At 47.1% G+C, this 17489-nt stretch overlaps 1 protein-coding gene across 1 annotated transcript in view; it reads left to right on the top strand.

The window, feature by feature from the left end:
* Positions 1–1060: 1060 nt before the first annotated feature.
* The window catches only part of LOC308576700 (uncharacterized protein), a 35200-nt gene continuing 18771 nt past the window's right edge, over positions 1061–17489 (top strand). The window contains exons 1-7 of the mRNA XM_081176507.1: positions 1061–1272; positions 5552–5608; positions 7643–7680; positions 11096–11236; positions 13076–13138; positions 13597–13717; positions 15859–15951. Of these exons, the coding sequence (XP_081032633.1) occupies positions 1105–1272; positions 5552–5608; positions 7643–7680; positions 11096–11236; positions 13076–13138; positions 13597–13717; positions 15859–15951 (681 nt within the window). The 5' untranslated portion in view covers positions 1061–1104. The remainder of the gene's footprint in view (positions 1273–5551; positions 5609–7642; positions 7681–11095; positions 11237–13075; positions 13139–13596; positions 13718–15858; positions 15952–17489) is intronic.

Raw genomic sequence — 17489 nt, 5'->3', positions numbered from 1 at the left:
AGGCCCTGCGGAAAGAGATCAGATTCCACAGGACCCTGGTATCATGAGACAGAGCATTCCACCAGGCCGGAGCCAGTGTTGAGAAGGCCCTGGTTCTGGTTGAGGCTAATCTAACTTCCTTAGGGCCCGGGACCTCTAGGGTGTTGCTATATATGGACCTTAAGGTCCTCCGTGGGGCATACCAGTAGAGGCGGTCCCGTAGGTACGGGGGTCCTAGGCCATGAAGGGCTTTAAAGGTCAAAACCAGCACCTTAAATCTGACCCTGTACTCCACCGGGAGCCAGTGCAGCTTGAAAAGCACTGGGTGAATATGCTCCCATGGCAGAGACCCTGTGAGGAGCCTCGCTGCAGCATTCTGCACCCGCTGGAGTTTCTGGGACAGCTTCAAGGGCAGCCCCGCGTAGAGCGAATTACAGTAGTCAAGTATGTAAAGGGTGCTTAGGATTTCAGCCTAAATCTTAATCCTTTACATATGGCTTATCCCCATTGCTTTAGCTCTCTGTCTTTCTGTCTGCAGACTGAATGAAAGATTCAGAAATCAATTAAAGGCGGGGCAGTAATAATAATTCCTGCTGCCCCGGCGCTGTGCGTAAAAGCGAACCAAAAAAACCCCAGAGTGCAGAAAGCATAGGAGCCAATCCTAGGGGCTAAGCCCCCCAATAAAAATTGGAGGGTGCAGGGGGCCCTCCCAAAGTTGATGGGCATTGCCATTCAAATAGTGGCATGTGATCGCTTACGTGGGGTAGGGCTTACTTGGCGCACCCCCCCCCCCCATATTTTATCCAACTTGGTGGAAAGACTCGGCTAACGCAGTTCTTTCACGGGGTCAGAAAGGGGCTCGTCCTCTTTGACCTTGTCCCTCCGTAGTCTCGGCGCGCAGTTCCCCGTTAGACGTAAGCTGGCAGTTACTCCGGAGTAAAAGAACCACAGGAGCAACCGTTCCCGTTTCCTTCCGGGGGCGCAAAAAGCCCACGGCCTGTTTTACCCGCAGGCGCAACTCCGCCTCCAGCCCGCGAAGGCCGGAGGGGAGGAGAAGGGAGGAGGCGGCGCTGGCCAGCCGCCGGGGTTGCAATCCGGGCAGAAGAGCCGCCTGGCTGCGCCGCGATGGAGGGCGAAAGCTGCGCGCTGCTGCTGTGGTCGACTGCAGTCGCCGGGCTCCTGCTCTTCTACCTGGGCTTCGTGCGGCGCGTCACCGGGGCTGCGCGCACCGCCTTTACGCGGAGGGAGGCCGGCCGAGTGGCAGGAGGAGGCGGCAGGCCGCCGGCCGATGCGGTGAGTGGGGGGCGTCGGGGAGATCCGCTCTCCGCTGGCCCCGCAGCTGGGGGGGCCTCGATCTCGGATGATCGCCCTGCCAGCCCAGGATACTTAAGTGCTCTGCGATAGGAACCTCAAATAATAATGATAATGATAATGAATCATAAATTATTATTAAAAGAGAAGGTTTCATAGCTGTCAACTTTCAGATTTGAAAATAGGGGATCAGCAGCCTCGAAAATAAGGGATCAGCAGCCTCACCTGTCCTGGGGACAGTCTACAGGATTTCTAACAATCCGGGATAGCAGCAGGAGGAAACGGCGCTGGAATAAGGGAATTTCCTGCAAAAAAAGGGAAGGTTGACAGCTATGGAAGGTTTCCAGTCTGAATTTGGGGCTTCCTGTTACCAAAAACTGCTCGGCTACCACGGAATAATGGGATAATACCACGGGACAAATGCAAGGTTGTGCGCTTAGGCAAGAAGAACCCGATGCCCCAATATCAGATGCATGGGCGTAGCCAAGAGTTGCAGCTGCCATCGAGGAAATAAAATTTGCTTAAGTAAGGGAGGTTCTGCCCGCTTGGCATATCCTGTCTGCACCTTGTGATCATAGCTGTCAGATTTGAAAATTAAGGTATCAGCAGTCTCGAAAATAAGGGATCAGCAGCCTCACCCATCCCGGGGACAGTCTACGGGATAGCTAACAATCCGGGATATCAGTGGGAAAAGGCGTTGGAATAAGGGAATTTCCCGCAAAAAAAAAAGGGAAGGTTGACAGCTATGCTTGTGATAAGATTGGGAACACCTGGCTCACTAGCAGTACAGTGGTACCTCGGGTTACATACGCTTCAGGTTACATACGCTTCAGGTTACACACTTCGCTAACCCAGAAATAGTGCTTCAGGTTAAGACCTTTGCTTCAGGATAAGAACAGAAATCGTACTCCGGCGGCGCGGCGGCTGCAGGAGGCCCCGTTAGCTAAAGTGGTGCTTCAGGTTAAGAACAGTTTCAGGTTAAGTACAGACCTCCGGAACGAATTAAGTACTTAACCCAAGGTACCACTGTACATGTGAAAAGGATCTTGGAGTCTCCCCCCCCTCTCTCTGCCCGAACTCTATGCTCTCTCTATCACACCCTGGCACAAACTCCCTGCTCTTTCCATGGGGTGTGGTGCTGCGCACTTGCACCCACATTGTGTGGGCGCCTGGTCCCTATATGGGACATATTGTGGGTGCCTGGGCACCCAGGGTCCTAGGGAGATGGCGCCTATGTAGTGGACCACAAGCTGAACAGGAGTCAACAGTGTGATGCAGCAGCAAATAAAGCTAATGCTATTCTTAGCTGCATCAACAGAAGTATAGTGTGCAGAACAGGGGAAGTAATAGTACCACTCACTTCTGCCCTGGCCAGACCACACCTGGAATACCAGTTCTGGGTGCGACAATTTAAGCAGGATATTGACAATCTGGAAGGTGTGCAGAGGAGGGTGACAAAGATGATCAAGGGTTTGGAAATCAAGCCTTATGAGGAATGGTTGAAGGGGTTGGGTGTGCTTAGTCTGGAGAAGAGGAGACTGAGAGGAGATAGCCATCTTCAAATACCTAAAAGGGCTGTCACATGGAAGATGGAGCAAGCTAGTTTTCTCCTGCTCCAGAGGGTAGGACTCGAACCAATGGCTTTGAGTTACAAGGAGATTCTGACAACACATCAGGAATAACTTTCTGACAGCAAGAGCTGTTCAAGAGTGGAACAGTGTTTTCTCCTTCTTTGGAGGTTTTTAAGCTGAGGTTGAATGACCATCTGCCACGAATGCTTTAGTTGAGGTTCATTGCAGGGGGTTGGATTAGAGCATGGGTAGGCACACTAAGGCCCCGGGGCCGGATCCGGCCCAATCGCCTTCTAAATCTGGCCCACGACGGTCCGAGAATCAGCGTGTTTTTACCTGAGTTGAATGTGTCCCTTTATTTAAAATCATCTCTGGGTTATTTGTGGGGCATAGGAATTCATTCATCCCCCCCCCTTCAAAATATAGTCCGGCCCCCCACAAGGTCTGAAGGACAGTAGACTGGCCCCCTGCTGAAAAAGTTTGCTGACCCCTGGACTAGAGGATCCTTGCAGATGGAGCCATGCCATTTTGGAGCCATGACAAACACCACTTTTGAGTAACATAATTCAGACTTCTCTGTTTATTCAGAGGAAGGGTAATGGACAAACGTTGCCTAAGCAAGCTTCAAGTCAGACTTGATTTAACTGTTAATTAACCCTGGCGGCAGAGTGGTTTGACTGGTCGGAGCATTTTGTCGCAAACTGATTGTCGTCTCTTGCCAGAGAACATTTCCTAAGAGTTAAAATGTCATACGTAGGTTAACACATCATTTTGATGTCCCAACGAAACAAAAAGTTCTTAAGAGGTTTACATCACACCAATTAAGAACTAAAAGCAGTCATTATTTTGGGTTTACTTATAAAGCCCGTGACCCACTTACACGGGCTTTGGGATCTACCTGCGGGTTGTGATCCCCAGGTTGAAAAGACTGCTGTATATGAGAGGATTCCTCAGAACTGTGTGTTCAGTTTCTGTACCACCATGCTGCTTTTTTTGCCTCTGGAAAGAAGGTTTGTCAGGTTTTATACTTGATAAAAGGTAAAGGGACCCCTGACCATTAGGTCCAGTCGTGGCCGACTCTGCAGTTGCGGCGCTCATCTCGCTTTATTGGCCGAGGGAGCCGGTGTTTGCCCGCAGACAGTTTTTCCGGGTCATGTGGCCAGCATGACTAAGCCGCTTCAGGCGAACCAGAGCAGCGCACGGAAACGCCGTTTACCTTCCCGCCAGAGCGGTACCTATTTATCTACTTGCATTTTGACGTGCTTTCGAACTGCTAGGTTGGCAGGAGCTGGGACTGAGCAACGGGAGCTCACCCCGTTGCAGGGATTCGAACCGCCGACCTTCTGATCGGCAAGTCCTAGGCTCTGTGGTTTAACCCACAGCGCCACCCGCGTCCCTATAGTGGGACAAAATAAATGCACGTGACACTGTGGGAAGTGGCTTTTCTTTCAAGCTACTTTCTCTTCCCTTTAAAACCTATTCTGTCTCTAGCCAGAAAGAGCATATGATGACTTGGTTTGGCTGCTGTTTATAGCAAACACTTTGGATGTCGACACCTCAAGAGCTACTTCTTCTCTGTGCAAAGGTCATTTTCAGCCTTCCTTGCCCAACCACTACTGCTTTCCTTCAGAGCAGCAATTTAAATTGGTTTTTGAATTTATCTGCTGTTTTGATTTGCTACCTTTGCCGGATACGTTTTGTATTTTTAATCCGGTTTTGTATTATGCTGATTTTTGTAAACAAAGATGGGGGTGGGGTATAAATGGATAGTAAAATAATATTACTCCTTCCCTTGGCTTCTTACCTAAAACAGGAACCTATGACTGAGAGTATTAACTGTACTAACCTTATGCTAAATGTCATTGTCTGATATTTATTCTGTACTGGAATTAAAAATTTGGTACTAAAGAAGAATATTTGAACATGAGTGGACCCACGCCTATAGATTTGGAAGCAAAATGGAGCTGCCCTAAAATAAAGTCATTTTGGGGAGGGGAGGATTCCTAGTACCTCGGTTGTCGAACGCTTTGGAAGTCGAACGTTTTGGTTTTCGAACGCTGAAAACCCGGAATCTGCAAACTAATTTCCTGCTTTATAAGGGAAATGTGCTCTGCTACTTGACTCACTAGCGTGAGGGAGGAAGGATAATATTTAATCAATATATCCTCTCCTATTATCCATAACATTCCCACAAAAACATTTCCCACAAAAACAACCCAGTATCATTCCAAATCAATATGCATGTGCATCTATCTCCTTTCCCCTTTCCCTAAGTTTTGCAGTCCAAACCTCTGTGCAAAAGGGGAATTTATCTGTGGATCATACCAGTGGCGTAGCGTGGGGGGTGCAGGGGGGCCCGGCCGCACCGGGCGCAACATCTGGGGGTTAGGGTTAGGGGGCGCAAATCCACGGGTTAAGGGGCGCAAATCCACGGGTTAGGGGGCGCAAATTACTTGCCTTGCCCCAGGTGCTGACAACCCACGCTACGCCACTGGATCATACTGACGCAAGGTCAGTACAGTGCCCTGTAATTTCCTCCAGGTCAGCAGCAGTGTGTCTTAGAGGACTGAAATGTTCTTCTGCTGGTTTTTGAATGCTGTTGGATTTAATGCCTGGAGAGTTAGGGGGGCTATCGGTGCAACACTAACCCTAAACTCTTCTGTCTCCCCTTCCCCTCTTTTCCCTCACAGTGGAGTCCCAGGTTGTCTGGCTTCTCGCTGCGGCTTTGCGTACACCTGGCCAACACTGTGAGTATACAGCCGTTCCACTCTGATTAGTCTTTGTCCTTTTTAAAAGTATCCTGTGCATATCTAGAACTCCTATCCTTGTTCTCAGTGAAGCCAGACCCTCCCAAGATGGAGCAGTGATCATGAAGGAACTTGAGCAGCCTAGAATGGCCCAACCATGCTTTGTATTTTGAGCATGGCTGCAGGAACTTGAGCTTCTTGGGTTTGGGCTCTGGTTGTTAAGCAATCATTGCACCTGTTTCCAGAATTCTGGTTTTCCATTCCTTCATGTGGGTAGCCAGGACAGCAACATAATACCTCCAGCACAAGAGGGGGAGGTAGTAGCAGGCTGGGATGAATTTGAAGATTTGCGGAAGGACAAAAAACCACTAGCTGTTAAACCTTAAATGGGAGGAGAACCCACAAAAACCAGCCTGATAAGGACTCAGCAGCACAGAATGCTGAGTGGCAAAGTGGCGTGTGGGGTGGGAAAACTGGGAGGCGGCGCTGCATTTTGTTGTGGCTCCCACTTGCACTAGGAAAGTGAAAGAAGAACAGGAGTTGGCAGTCAAAAGGAGATGTACTTTCAGTTACTGCTTAGCAGTAGTTCCTTTGACTTTCATGAAAAAAACATACTACACTGAAACATTTCATGGTTTCAGGGCATGTGACTGACTTAGAGAGACCAAGCAATCTAGCTCAGTCTGGGTTTGATGTGCAGAACTGTAAGGACTGCATCTTCTTCTACTAGTCTCAAGTTATTTAGACTTAACTGCAGAAAATAAGGGAAGGAGTGGTCCTGTGCTGCTTTTACTTTTGCTTTTGCCATGTGATCTAAATTCAGGGTGTGGTTGTGCTCAGTGTTTCTGGTTCCCTGCAAACTGCATGCCTTTGAGACAACAACAACAACAACAATTTTTTTTATAATAATAAAAATTATTTCTATCGCACCCTCCCCAGCCTACATGGGACCCCCTTTTCCTAGCTGAAGGGGTCTCCTGAAGGAAGTCCTTCAGCTGCTGCCAGGGCTGTTCTGCAAGACACTTCAATGTTCGGGAGAAGTAATCAGAACACATTTTTTGGTGTGGGGCTAAAGCATCCAACTTGTTATGGTTCCTTGATGAAACTCCGTCCCTGAAGCTAGGCAAGTTCAGGCTGGCCAGCAGCTGGATGAGAGTCTGCTTGAGAACCCGAGGGATGATGCTGAGAGATCTTTGGAGGGAAAGTTGAATTCCGAAACAATGCCTTGCAGTTGGACTAGACTGTAGGAGAACCTTGCTGACCACTGGGATAGCCGCTTCATTTCTGTACGTTGGTGACGAAGCTCATATACTCGTTTTGATCAGATAAAGCTTACACAGTTGCCCACAGCACTGCAGAAGTTCCTGTCTGTAGGCAAAAAATGTGTAGGCTCCCTGAGTGCATATATTTTTAGGACAGGCAAACCATCATCAGGACGCGGGTGGTGCTGTGGGTTAAACCACAGAGCCTAGGACTTGCCGATCGGAAGGTCGGCGGTTCGAATCCCCACAACGGGGTGATCTCTAATGGTCAGGGGTCCCTTTACCTTTAGCTTTAAGCCATCAAAACTGGATTGCGACTAATTGTACTGTGGAACACAATAGAGTGAGATGCATCTAAACCAGATTTGGCACACAAAATGTATGTTCCACTTACTACTCCTGTGGGGGGAAGACTGTTTCTCTGCCTCTCCATCATTGCTCCTTTGATGAGACACACCTGGGCTCCTAGTTACATTCTTTTTTAATGGCTTTTCTACACTTCACAAACTGTTCGAGAAACAGTGGAGGGGGGCTTCTCATTGAGGCAAGGCCTGACCAGTCAATATCGTGCAAATCTGGCTCCTGCTGAAAGAATGAGTTTCTGCTGAATATAATCCCGGAGAAGAGATGAGCCACATGCCCCAAATGTGTTGAATGTGCAGCAGGTTTGCCCCTGAAATTATGTGTATGATATATTTAAGCAGCTCAAGAGAATCGACAGCAAATCTACTAGAACTGCAATTATTTTATTTGTTTTTATACCCACTTATAGGCTTTCGGACAGCATTTTTTAGTTCCACTTCTAATGCGGTGAGTATTTCTTTATTTTAGAGTTCAAATTGGGGAGCAGATTTGTGTTGCTGGAAGAAGTGGATTGTATTCAACATAGCACCAAGGAGACTATTCCGTCAGCACAAAGATTTCTCTTTGCGCGATGGAATGCTCTCCCCTTCTTCTCCCTATGCACCCTAATATCTGCAAGGAAGGGGATAATAAACTCTCCAGATTTGGGGACAGTGCAGCGCACAGGGAACGAGAGGGTGGAAATTTGTTGTTGTTTAGTTGTTTAGTCATGTCCGACTCTTCATGACCCCCTGGACCAGAGCACGCCAGGCACTCCTGTCTTCCACTGCCTCCCGCAGTTTGGTCAAACTCATCCTGGTAGCTTCGAGAACACTGTCCAACCATCTCGTCCTCTTGTCGTCCCCTTCTCCTTGTGCCCTCAATCTTTCCCAACATCAGGGTCTTTTCCAGGGAGTCTTCTCTTCTCATGAGGTGGCCAAAGTCTTGGAGCCTCAGCTTCAGGATCTGTCCTTCCAGTGAGCACTCAGGGCTGATTTCCTTCAAAATGGATAGGTTTGATCTTCTTGCAGTCCATGGGACTCTCAAGAGTCTCCTCCAGCACCATAATTCAAAAGCATCAATTCTTTGGCGATCAGCCTTCTTTATGGTCCAGCTCTCACTTCCATACATCACTACTGGGAAAACCATGGCTTTAACAATACGGACCTTTGTTGGCAAGGTGACGTCTCTGCTTTTTAAGATGCTGTCTGGGTTTGTCATTGCTTTTCTCCCAAGAAGCAGGCGTCTTTTAATTTCGTGACTGCTGTCACCATCTGCAGTGATCATGGAACCCAAGAAAGTAAAATCTCTCACTGCCTCCTTTTGTTCCCCTTCTATTTGCCAGGAGGTGATGGGACCAGTGGCCATGATCTTCATTTTTTTGATGTTGAGCTTCAGACCATATTTTGCGCTCTCCTCTTTCACCCTTATCAAAAGGTTCTTCAATTCCTCCTAACTTAATGTAATTTGTTACATTAGTGCTAATCCTTGCACTAGTGCAAATAATTCATAGAATGCTGTCCCAGTGTCTACACTTTACAGATTTTCCATAGGCCATATATGTAGGAACTTGTGGATGGTTGTTACTTTCCAGCATCTTCTGGGGCTCTGATGTGATTTGGCTCCTGCTTCCAGTTTTGCTGAACTCTGCAGTTATCTGGGTTCTGGTATTCCCTTCTCTGTTGAAGAGATGAGCCTGCGGGGAATGTTTCCTATTTTGACGCCTTGCTTGCCTTAATACACATTCTGTATCAAGCATGGGACGCGGGTGGCACTGTGGGTTAAACCACAGAGCCTAGGACTTGCCGATCAGAATGTCGGCGGTTCGAATCCCCGCGACGGGGTGAGCTCCCGTTGCTCGGTCCCTGCTCCTGCCAACCTAGCAGTTCGAAAGCACGTCAAAGTGCAAGTAGATAAATATGTACCGCTCCGGCGGGAAGGTAAACGGCGTTTCCGTGCGCTGCTCTGGTTCGCCAGAAGCGGCTTAGTCATGCTGGCCACATGACCTGGAAGCTGTACGCCGGCTCCCTTGGCCAATAAAACGAGATGAACGCCGCAACCCCAGAGTCGGTCACGACTGGACCTAATGGCCCTTTACCCTTTACCTTTATCAAGCATGGTGCGCTTGGCAATGCCTGACACAAGCTACTGGCATCTTGAAGGGGCAGGTCTGAACAGAAGCAGCATCGTAACCCAACCAAGGCAAAGTGCAGAAGATGAGTGCACCTAGGCACTTCTGGGGGGTAATACTAGCATTTTAAACAGATAGTCTAAAATTCTTAAGACGCCAACTCCTCTATCTTGCATGCAGACTGAGCGCAGCCAGCTTTTTGCAATGGCATCGTGATGCATTTATACACCATAAAGTTGTGTTTTGGGGTATATCTATGTGGTTGGTTTGGTTAAACGGTCCAGAATTCACAGAAAACTCCCATGTTCCACTGCAGGGAATACATCAGACAATTTTAGCTGTGCAGCCATGCAAAACTAACTGTGCGTCTTGTGTTTCCCAATTAACTTTTAATCAATTGGCATTACAGTGGTACCTCAGGTTACATACGCTTCAGGTTACATACACTTCAGGTTACAGACTCCGCTAACCCAGAAATATTACCTCAGGTTAAGTACTTTGCTTCAGGATGAGAACAGAAATTGTGCTCTGGCGGCGCGGCGGCAGCAGCAGGTGGCCCCATTAGCTAAAGTGGTGCTTCAGGTTAAGAATAGTTTCAGGTTAAGTTCAGACCTCCGGAACGAATTAAGTACTTAACCTGAGGTACCACTGTAATGGTACTCAATGGGGGCCACTTCAACAAGATACTGGGTACAAGGGGTGAGATTCAACTAAGCTTTACTCACGGCAAACCCATCAAAATTAACGGACCTAGCTTAGCCATGTTCTTATATTTCACTTGGTCTGAATAGCAACTTCGGCTCGCTTCTCACATGTGATCACAACCTTATTTGGGTGGGTAGGGAGAAATAAACAAATGGAGAGTTTGGGAAACCAGATGTTTCCTTCTCTCCGTTACTTGGCATTATAACAACGATCTGGCACAAGGTTTGTGCCCATATGCTCTCCCCGTCCTCTGGGTGCAAAGGAAGGAGATATGAAACTTCCAACCACAGTTGCCTGGTTTACCCAAACATGGTAAACTGTTGTTTGTTTGAAACCATGATTGGAAGTGTCTCCTCTTGTGGATGAAGAAGTGTGTCAGGGAAGAAGGCATTGCGCCTCATGATGGTTTCTATGCTTCAGAGGATCCTCTGAAAGTTGCCTGGGTGTTGGAGGTGTGGGAAAGTGATTTACCGTATTTTTTGCTCTATAAGACTCACTTTTCCCCTCCTAAAAAGTAAGGGGAAATATGTGTTCGTCTTATGGAGCGAGTGCAGGCTGCGCAGCTGTCCCAGAAGCCAGGACAGCAAGAGGGATTGCTGCTTTCACTGTGCAGCGATCCCTCTTGCTGTTCTGGCTTCTGAGATCCAGAATATTTTTTTTCTTGTTTTCCTCCTCCAAAAACTAGATGCGTCTTGTGGTCTGGTGCGTCTTATAGAGCGAAAAATACGACAACTTGTGACTTGCAATCTGTGGGTGCAACGAGACATCCTTCTGAGTCTTGGTTCCCTCCTGATCTTGCTTTTTTCAAATAATATTAAAAAAAATCTGTTTCTTGACAGTCATGGAACTACTGGTGTAAAAATTTGTCTTCTCTGATAAAATCTGTTTGCCAAGATGGTTTTTATTGGCAGGATCTGCAAGACCTTCTTTGTAGCATTTTGTTGAAGGAAAACTATCGGCGACAGGGAGAACGAGTGCAATTCTGAATTAAAATGTTGTCACTCTCCTTTCCCTTTACAAGCTCCCATTTCACACACTTATTTGCAGGGTCAACAACTTTACCGCCCTGCGCTTCCTTGATCTTGCCGAAGACCCTACGTTTGTGCCAGTAGTCACTGAGGAAGAGAAAAACAACCGTTCAGAGTCTGAAAATGTCTTGGAAATTCTCCCCAAACTGATGGAAGTAAGGCAAGTACAGAAATGGAAAGAGGTGGGAGATCTGGGGTGCTGGGAACGGGTGGAAATGAGCTGCATTTGGACACTAGATAGCTCAGGGGAAATCATTTGTTGGGAAAGTGGAAGAGGCATTTAGCATACTGCCCTCAAAAGTTTCCCGCCTGCGTTTCCATGCTGGTGATGGAAGGAACAAGCCGCCGAAGACCTCTTCCACACGACCAACACGGAACAGGCTGTTACAAAATTTTAGCCGGCCAACAAAAATATTTGCTTCTACAAAGCGGAACGTTGATCCACCACTTCTGAAATATACTCAGAGTCCAGAGTCGATTTCATGCTCTATATTCACCTCATAGTAGTGAGGAATTGGAAGTTCCCCCAAAATTTCTGCTTTATATACATTATTTACACAATGGGCCCCACGTGATTGGCTAATTCTGGGATTCTCCTGTAGGCCAATCAGGCTGCGGATTCACTCCCACCTGGAGTTGGATTGGGTGGCTCCTGCGGACCAATTAGACTCCTGCATTCTGGATCCTATTGTTCTAGGACCAATCAGACTGCTGCATTCTGAATCCTATTGTTCTAGGACCAATTAGACTGCTGCATTCTGAATCCTATTGTTCTAGGACCAACCAGACTGCTGCATTTTGGATCCTATTCAGCTTAGTACATAACAACTTCCCTGCCAATCCACTCAGTCGTCTGTGTGGAATTCTTGGTCGCCTTTGATTACTAGGCAAGTGGTTGAATATGCAGTGGCTTCTATTGAAAACAGATGTTTAGGTAAGAAGGGCAGGCATATTTATCATATTGGCTAATGTTCTTTATGTATAAGGAACATATAGGTGTGTATGATGCTGTTTGTGACTTACTGAATCCTTCCGGAATGGGTGAGGGAATCTTCTTCCTGTCAAGTACCATGTTCCTTTGGGGGGCAATTTGGGTGGTGGGACCAGAGCTCAGAGTGTCACTTACCGTATTTTTCTGTGTATAACACGCCCCCGGGTATAAGACACCCCCTATTTTGGGGGACTCAAATTTAAGAAAATGGGGGGAGATTGCGTATAAGACTACCCCCCATTTGTGTATAAGACTACCCCCCATTTTAAACATTTTTTTAGTAAAAAACCCTAGTCTTATACATGGAAAAGTACGGTATTTCCCCCCCTTTCTCTCTCTCCCCCTTCTTTGCAAGGTCTCAGGTGTTCTAACCAGAGTATTTTCTTTGTAATATTAATAAAAATAAGAAGAAGTGTATGCCACCCATCTGACTGGGTTTCCCCAGTCACTCTGGGCAGCTACTAGCAAAATATACAAACACAATAAAATGTCAAACATTAAAAACTTCCCTCTACATGTGAATTCTCCCGTCGTTCGGTCCCAGCGCCTGCCAACCTAGCAGTTCGAAAGCACCTCCGGGTGCAAGTAGATAAATAGGGACCGCTTACTAGCGGGAAGGTAAACGGCGTTTCCGTGTGCTGCGCTGGCTCGCCAGATGCAGCTTGTCACGCTGGCCACGTGACCCAGAAGTGTCTGTGGACAGCGCTGGCTCCCGGCCTATAGAGTGAGATGAGCGCACAACCCTAGAGTCTGACAAGACTGGCCCGTACGGGCAGGGGTACCTTTACCTTACATGTGAATTTGGGGCATCTGCCAGCAACATGCAGTTGCTTCCACAAGGTCCTAACAGGCAGCAGAAAGCGAAGCCTTATTGGTCATTGGCACAAGTTGCTTAGCTGTGGATGATGAGAAATGAGTGCTGGGTCCACGATGGCTTGATCATCAACCCCTCGCTCTCAGGCGACCGGCGTCGTTCTCTTTTGGTCTTTACCTTTCCTTTCCTTACAGTTCACGTTCTGCTCGCCCTATGTTCAACTTCAAAGGGATCCAGGATTATTTGAACTGCTACCGGTAAGTGACAGCAGGTACGCAGCAAAACTGTCACGGGGCTCCCTCCTCCTTTGTCTGACAGAAGCAGGACTTTGTAGCCTCCCCCAAAACAGAAATGGGCTCCCAAAGAGTGGAATCGAGGCATCCAGCTCTTTGTAGACCCAGGGACCGATACCTACATGGAGGCAGTGTGGTGTAGTGGTTAGAGTGTTGGACTAGCACTTGGGAGACCAGGGTTCAAGCTCAGCCATGAAGCTCACTGGGTGATTTTGGGCCAGTCAGATTTGCTCAGCCTAACCTCCCTCTCAAGGCTGTTTGCGAGGATGAAAAGCACGCCTTGGAGGAAAGGTGGGATAGAAGCATAACAAATAATAGAGACTCTGCCATTTAGAGCTGGATTTGGGTACAGCTTCCCATGGCCCCAGCCTGACTGTGGCGAAGTGTGCAGGCTTACAAGGAGACTGTTCTCTGTTTGCTAGATCCGGTGAGGTTACACCACTTCAGGTCGCCAAGAACATTATTGCCACGTTGGAAGATGACGAGAGGTCCAGTCTCCCCCTCCAAGCAATTGTTCAGTGGGACCGCAAAGAGATCCTCAAAGTAGGTTGGCCAAAGCTGTGCTACTTTACTTAAAAGGCTCATCTAAACATTACGTGAGTGGCGCTGTGGGTTAAACCACAGAGCCTAGGACTTGCCGATCAGAAGGTTGGCGGTTCGAATCCCCGCGACGGGGTGAGCTCCCGTTGCTCGGTCCCTGCTCCTGCCAACCTAGCAGTTCAAAAGCACATCAAAGTGCAAGTAGATAAAAAGGTACCGCTCCGGCGGGAAGGTAAAGGGTGTTTCCGTGCGCTGCTCTGGTTCGCCAGAAGTGTCTTAGTCATGCTGGCCACATGACCTGGAAGCTGTACGCTGGCTCCCTCGGCCGATAAAGCGAGATGAGCGCCACAGCCCTGGAGTTGGTCACGACTGGACCTAATGGTCAGGGGTCCCTTTACCTTTACCTAAACATTACAGCAGTGGTTTGTTCCCCAAGGCTGTGGTTTACCACACTTGTGTGGCATAAGAGGATAGCAAGTGTGGAGGGAAGGTTCAAGGACAATCAAAGAGATATTTCAGTTTAATTTAGTATAAGATCGAAATAATTTATTTATAAAAGGTTAGTTCCAGCCAAAGGCGACCCTGGGGTTGCGGCGCTCATCTAGCTTTCAGGCCGAGGGAGCTGGCGTTTGTCCACAGACAGCTTTCCGGGTCATGTGGCCAGCATGACTAAACCGCTTCTGGCACAACGGGACACAGTGGCGAGTGCCAGAGTGCACAGAAGTACCATTTACCTTCCCGCCGGAGCGGTACCCATTTATCTACTTGCACTTTGACATGCTTTCGAACTGCTAGGTTTGCAGGAGCTGGGATAGAGCAACGGGAGCTCACCCCGTCGTGGGGATTTGAACTGCCGACCTTCCGATCGGCAAGCCCAAGAGGCTCAGTGGTTTAGACCACAGCGCCACCCGTGTCCCTACACACACACACACAGTATCCATGTTATAGCAACGGGTAGGCAACTTAAGCCCGGGGGCCGGATGCAGCCCAATTGACTTCTCAATCTGGCCCGCGGACGGTCCAGGAGTCAGCGTGTTTTTACATGAGTAGAACGTATTTAAAATGTATCCCTGGGTTATTTGTGGGGCATAGGAATTGGTTCATTCCCCCCCCCCCAAATATAGTCCAGCCCACCACATGGTCTGAGGGATGGTGGACCGGCCCCCTGCTGAAAAAGTTTGCTGACCCCAGTATAGCAGCTGGATGGAGCATGGTGTTGATAATGCCAGCCAGGGTTGCAGGTTTGATCCCCATATGGGACAGCTGCATATTCCTACATTGCAGGGGGTTGAATTAGATGATCCTCAGGGTCCCTTCCAATTCTACGCTTCTTTGCTTCTGTGCCTCTCTTTAAGAGCCTCGGCTATTTTTCTGCAGTTCTCCACAACATATTGTTGTGAGCAGGGATTTTAAACTCTTGACAAAGATGGGAGATCGGAAAAGAGAAAGGCTTCTTTGTGGGGATGAGATGAGTTTGTTTCTCTCAAGTGAGACGTCGTATAAATGAGAGGACCCAGCAAAAGCAAGCTCCACACCTCTCCTTTAGTTTGTATACCTACTTAAGTTACATATGTAAGAGGCCCATTTATCATTATATTTGGGGAAGGATTCATATTCTTCTGTAGCTGCATTGTTTTGTACTTTTATGATCATATTATAAAGTAGTTGTGTTCTGTGTTATAAATCAAGCTTGTTCCTTTCTGCTTTCCAATGTATTTTGTATTTGGGGGGGGGGATCAGTGTGGTGTGAGCAAATTTTTCTTCTGAAAGTGTGGCCCAGAGGGAAAGAAGATTGAGAACCACTGCATTCATTACAGCTTTTGGCCAGGGGGAAGGACAGTCTGATTATTCCCTGTTCAGGGAAGTTTTTAATGTGTGGCATTTTAATGTATTTTTAATCTTTGTTGGAAGCTTCCCAGAGTGGCTGGGGAAGCCCAGCCAGATGGGCGGGGTACAAATAATAAATTATTATTATTATTATTATTATTATTATTATTATTATTATTATTATTATTAATGCTGAAGCCTTTGAATCAGACTTCAGGCTGGGACTGCGTTGGTCTGCCACTTGTTCCTATCTCTCTTCCTGCTCAGCAATTATATTAATGAATGCTACACGGCATTATAAATCTCTTCCTGCTCAGATGGCGGAGGACTCCACCGCTCGCTATCAAAGCAAGCAGACCCTCTCTCTTTTGGACGGGATCCCAGTGTGCCTGAAGGAGGAGATTAAAGTGGTAGGCACAGTCCGCTTAGTTGCCTTTGCTGAATAAGGCCAGTCTTAAGAAAGGGAGGTGGTGGTCTGCCTGAATTATCGCTGCTGGGTTTGGGATTGATCTGAAGAATCCTGTTTGGACTGTCACAGGGGGAAGAAAGGGGCAGCTTGACTGCGCTCACCAGGAATCACAGCATACAGTGGTACCTCGGTTACATACGCTTCAGGTTATATACGCTTCAGGTTACAGACTCTGCTAACCCAGAAATAGTGCTTCAGGTTAAGAACTTTGCTTCCGGATGAGAACAGAAATCGTGCTCCGGCGGCGTGGCGGCAGCAGGAGGCCCCATTAGCTAAAGTGGTGCTTCAGGTTAAGAACAGTTTCAGGTTAAGTACGGACCTCTGGAACGAATTAAGTACTTAACCCGAGGTACCACTGTATTGCAGCTTGTGTGTTTGTTTAATGAGAGTCTTGTGACACCTTAAAGACCTAAGACGTTTATTATGAAATAGGCTTCCTCGGATCACAGTCCACTTCATCAAATACAATGAAATGTAATCCTAAACTGGCGAGCGTATGAAAAGAACAAGCAGTGGAACATGAAACTCTTAATAACTTTTAATTTTTTTAAATACTTTTCAAGTTTATACATTTCACTAATTTTACAATCATTTTGACCTTTTAAAACTTGACTTGACTCCTCCTTCTTTCTGCAGTTCCTTAAATTTATATTTAATATCTTCTGCATATCCAAATTCACATAAGTTGCTCATTTATTCACCTACTTTAAATATATACTCTTATAAAACTGCAGATTATTACAATAACCCTGCCAATGTTCTTATCTGTTTACAATTTATCTGTAAATATCCAATAAACCATTTCCATTCTTTTATAAAAAGTTTGTTATCTTGGTTTCTTATTCTTCTGGTAAGTTTTGCCATTTCTGCATATTCCATAAATTTTTGTATCCATTCTTCCTTTGCTGGGACCTCTGCTTCTTTCCATTTTTGGACGGGTAATATTCTTGCCAGTGTAGTAACTTACATGGATAAGTATCTATACATTTTAGGTAGTTCTGCCCCTATAATTCCCAAGAGAAAAGCTTATGGGTTGTTTTTTTAAAAAAGGTTATTTTAAACATCCTTTTCATTTCCTCTGTTTCAAGTCAAGAATAGTGCATGGCCATGTTTGCTTCCTGGCTGAACTTGCAGCTCCAGGAGAGGTGTGCCATTTAAGAGGGCAACATTCGCTGCACAACCAAGGTGGCGGGATTGTTCCCCATAAGGGACTCCTGCATGTTCCTGCCATGCAACGGGTTGGGCTGGATGACCCTTGGGGTCCCTTCCAGAGGTTTATGTACAGAAAATTAGAATATCGCGGAAAAGTTCGTTTATTCCAGTAATTCAGCTTAAAAGGTGAAACTAATAGATGAGAGAGACTCAGGACATGCAAAGCGAAATATGTCAAGCCTTTATTTGTTGTCATTGTGATATTACGGCGTACAGATGATCAGATGAGTCTTTGCAATGTGCTTCACAAAGAAGAAACAGAAATGG

This window comes from Podarcis bocagei, assembly GCF_964188305.1.
Source record: "Podarcis bocagei genome assembly, chromosome: 17".
Classification (NCBI taxonomy): domain Eukaryota; kingdom Metazoa; phylum Chordata; class Lepidosauria; order Squamata; family Lacertidae; genus Podarcis; species Podarcis bocagei.
This window is presented reverse-complemented; position numbering and strand designations above follow the sequence as displayed.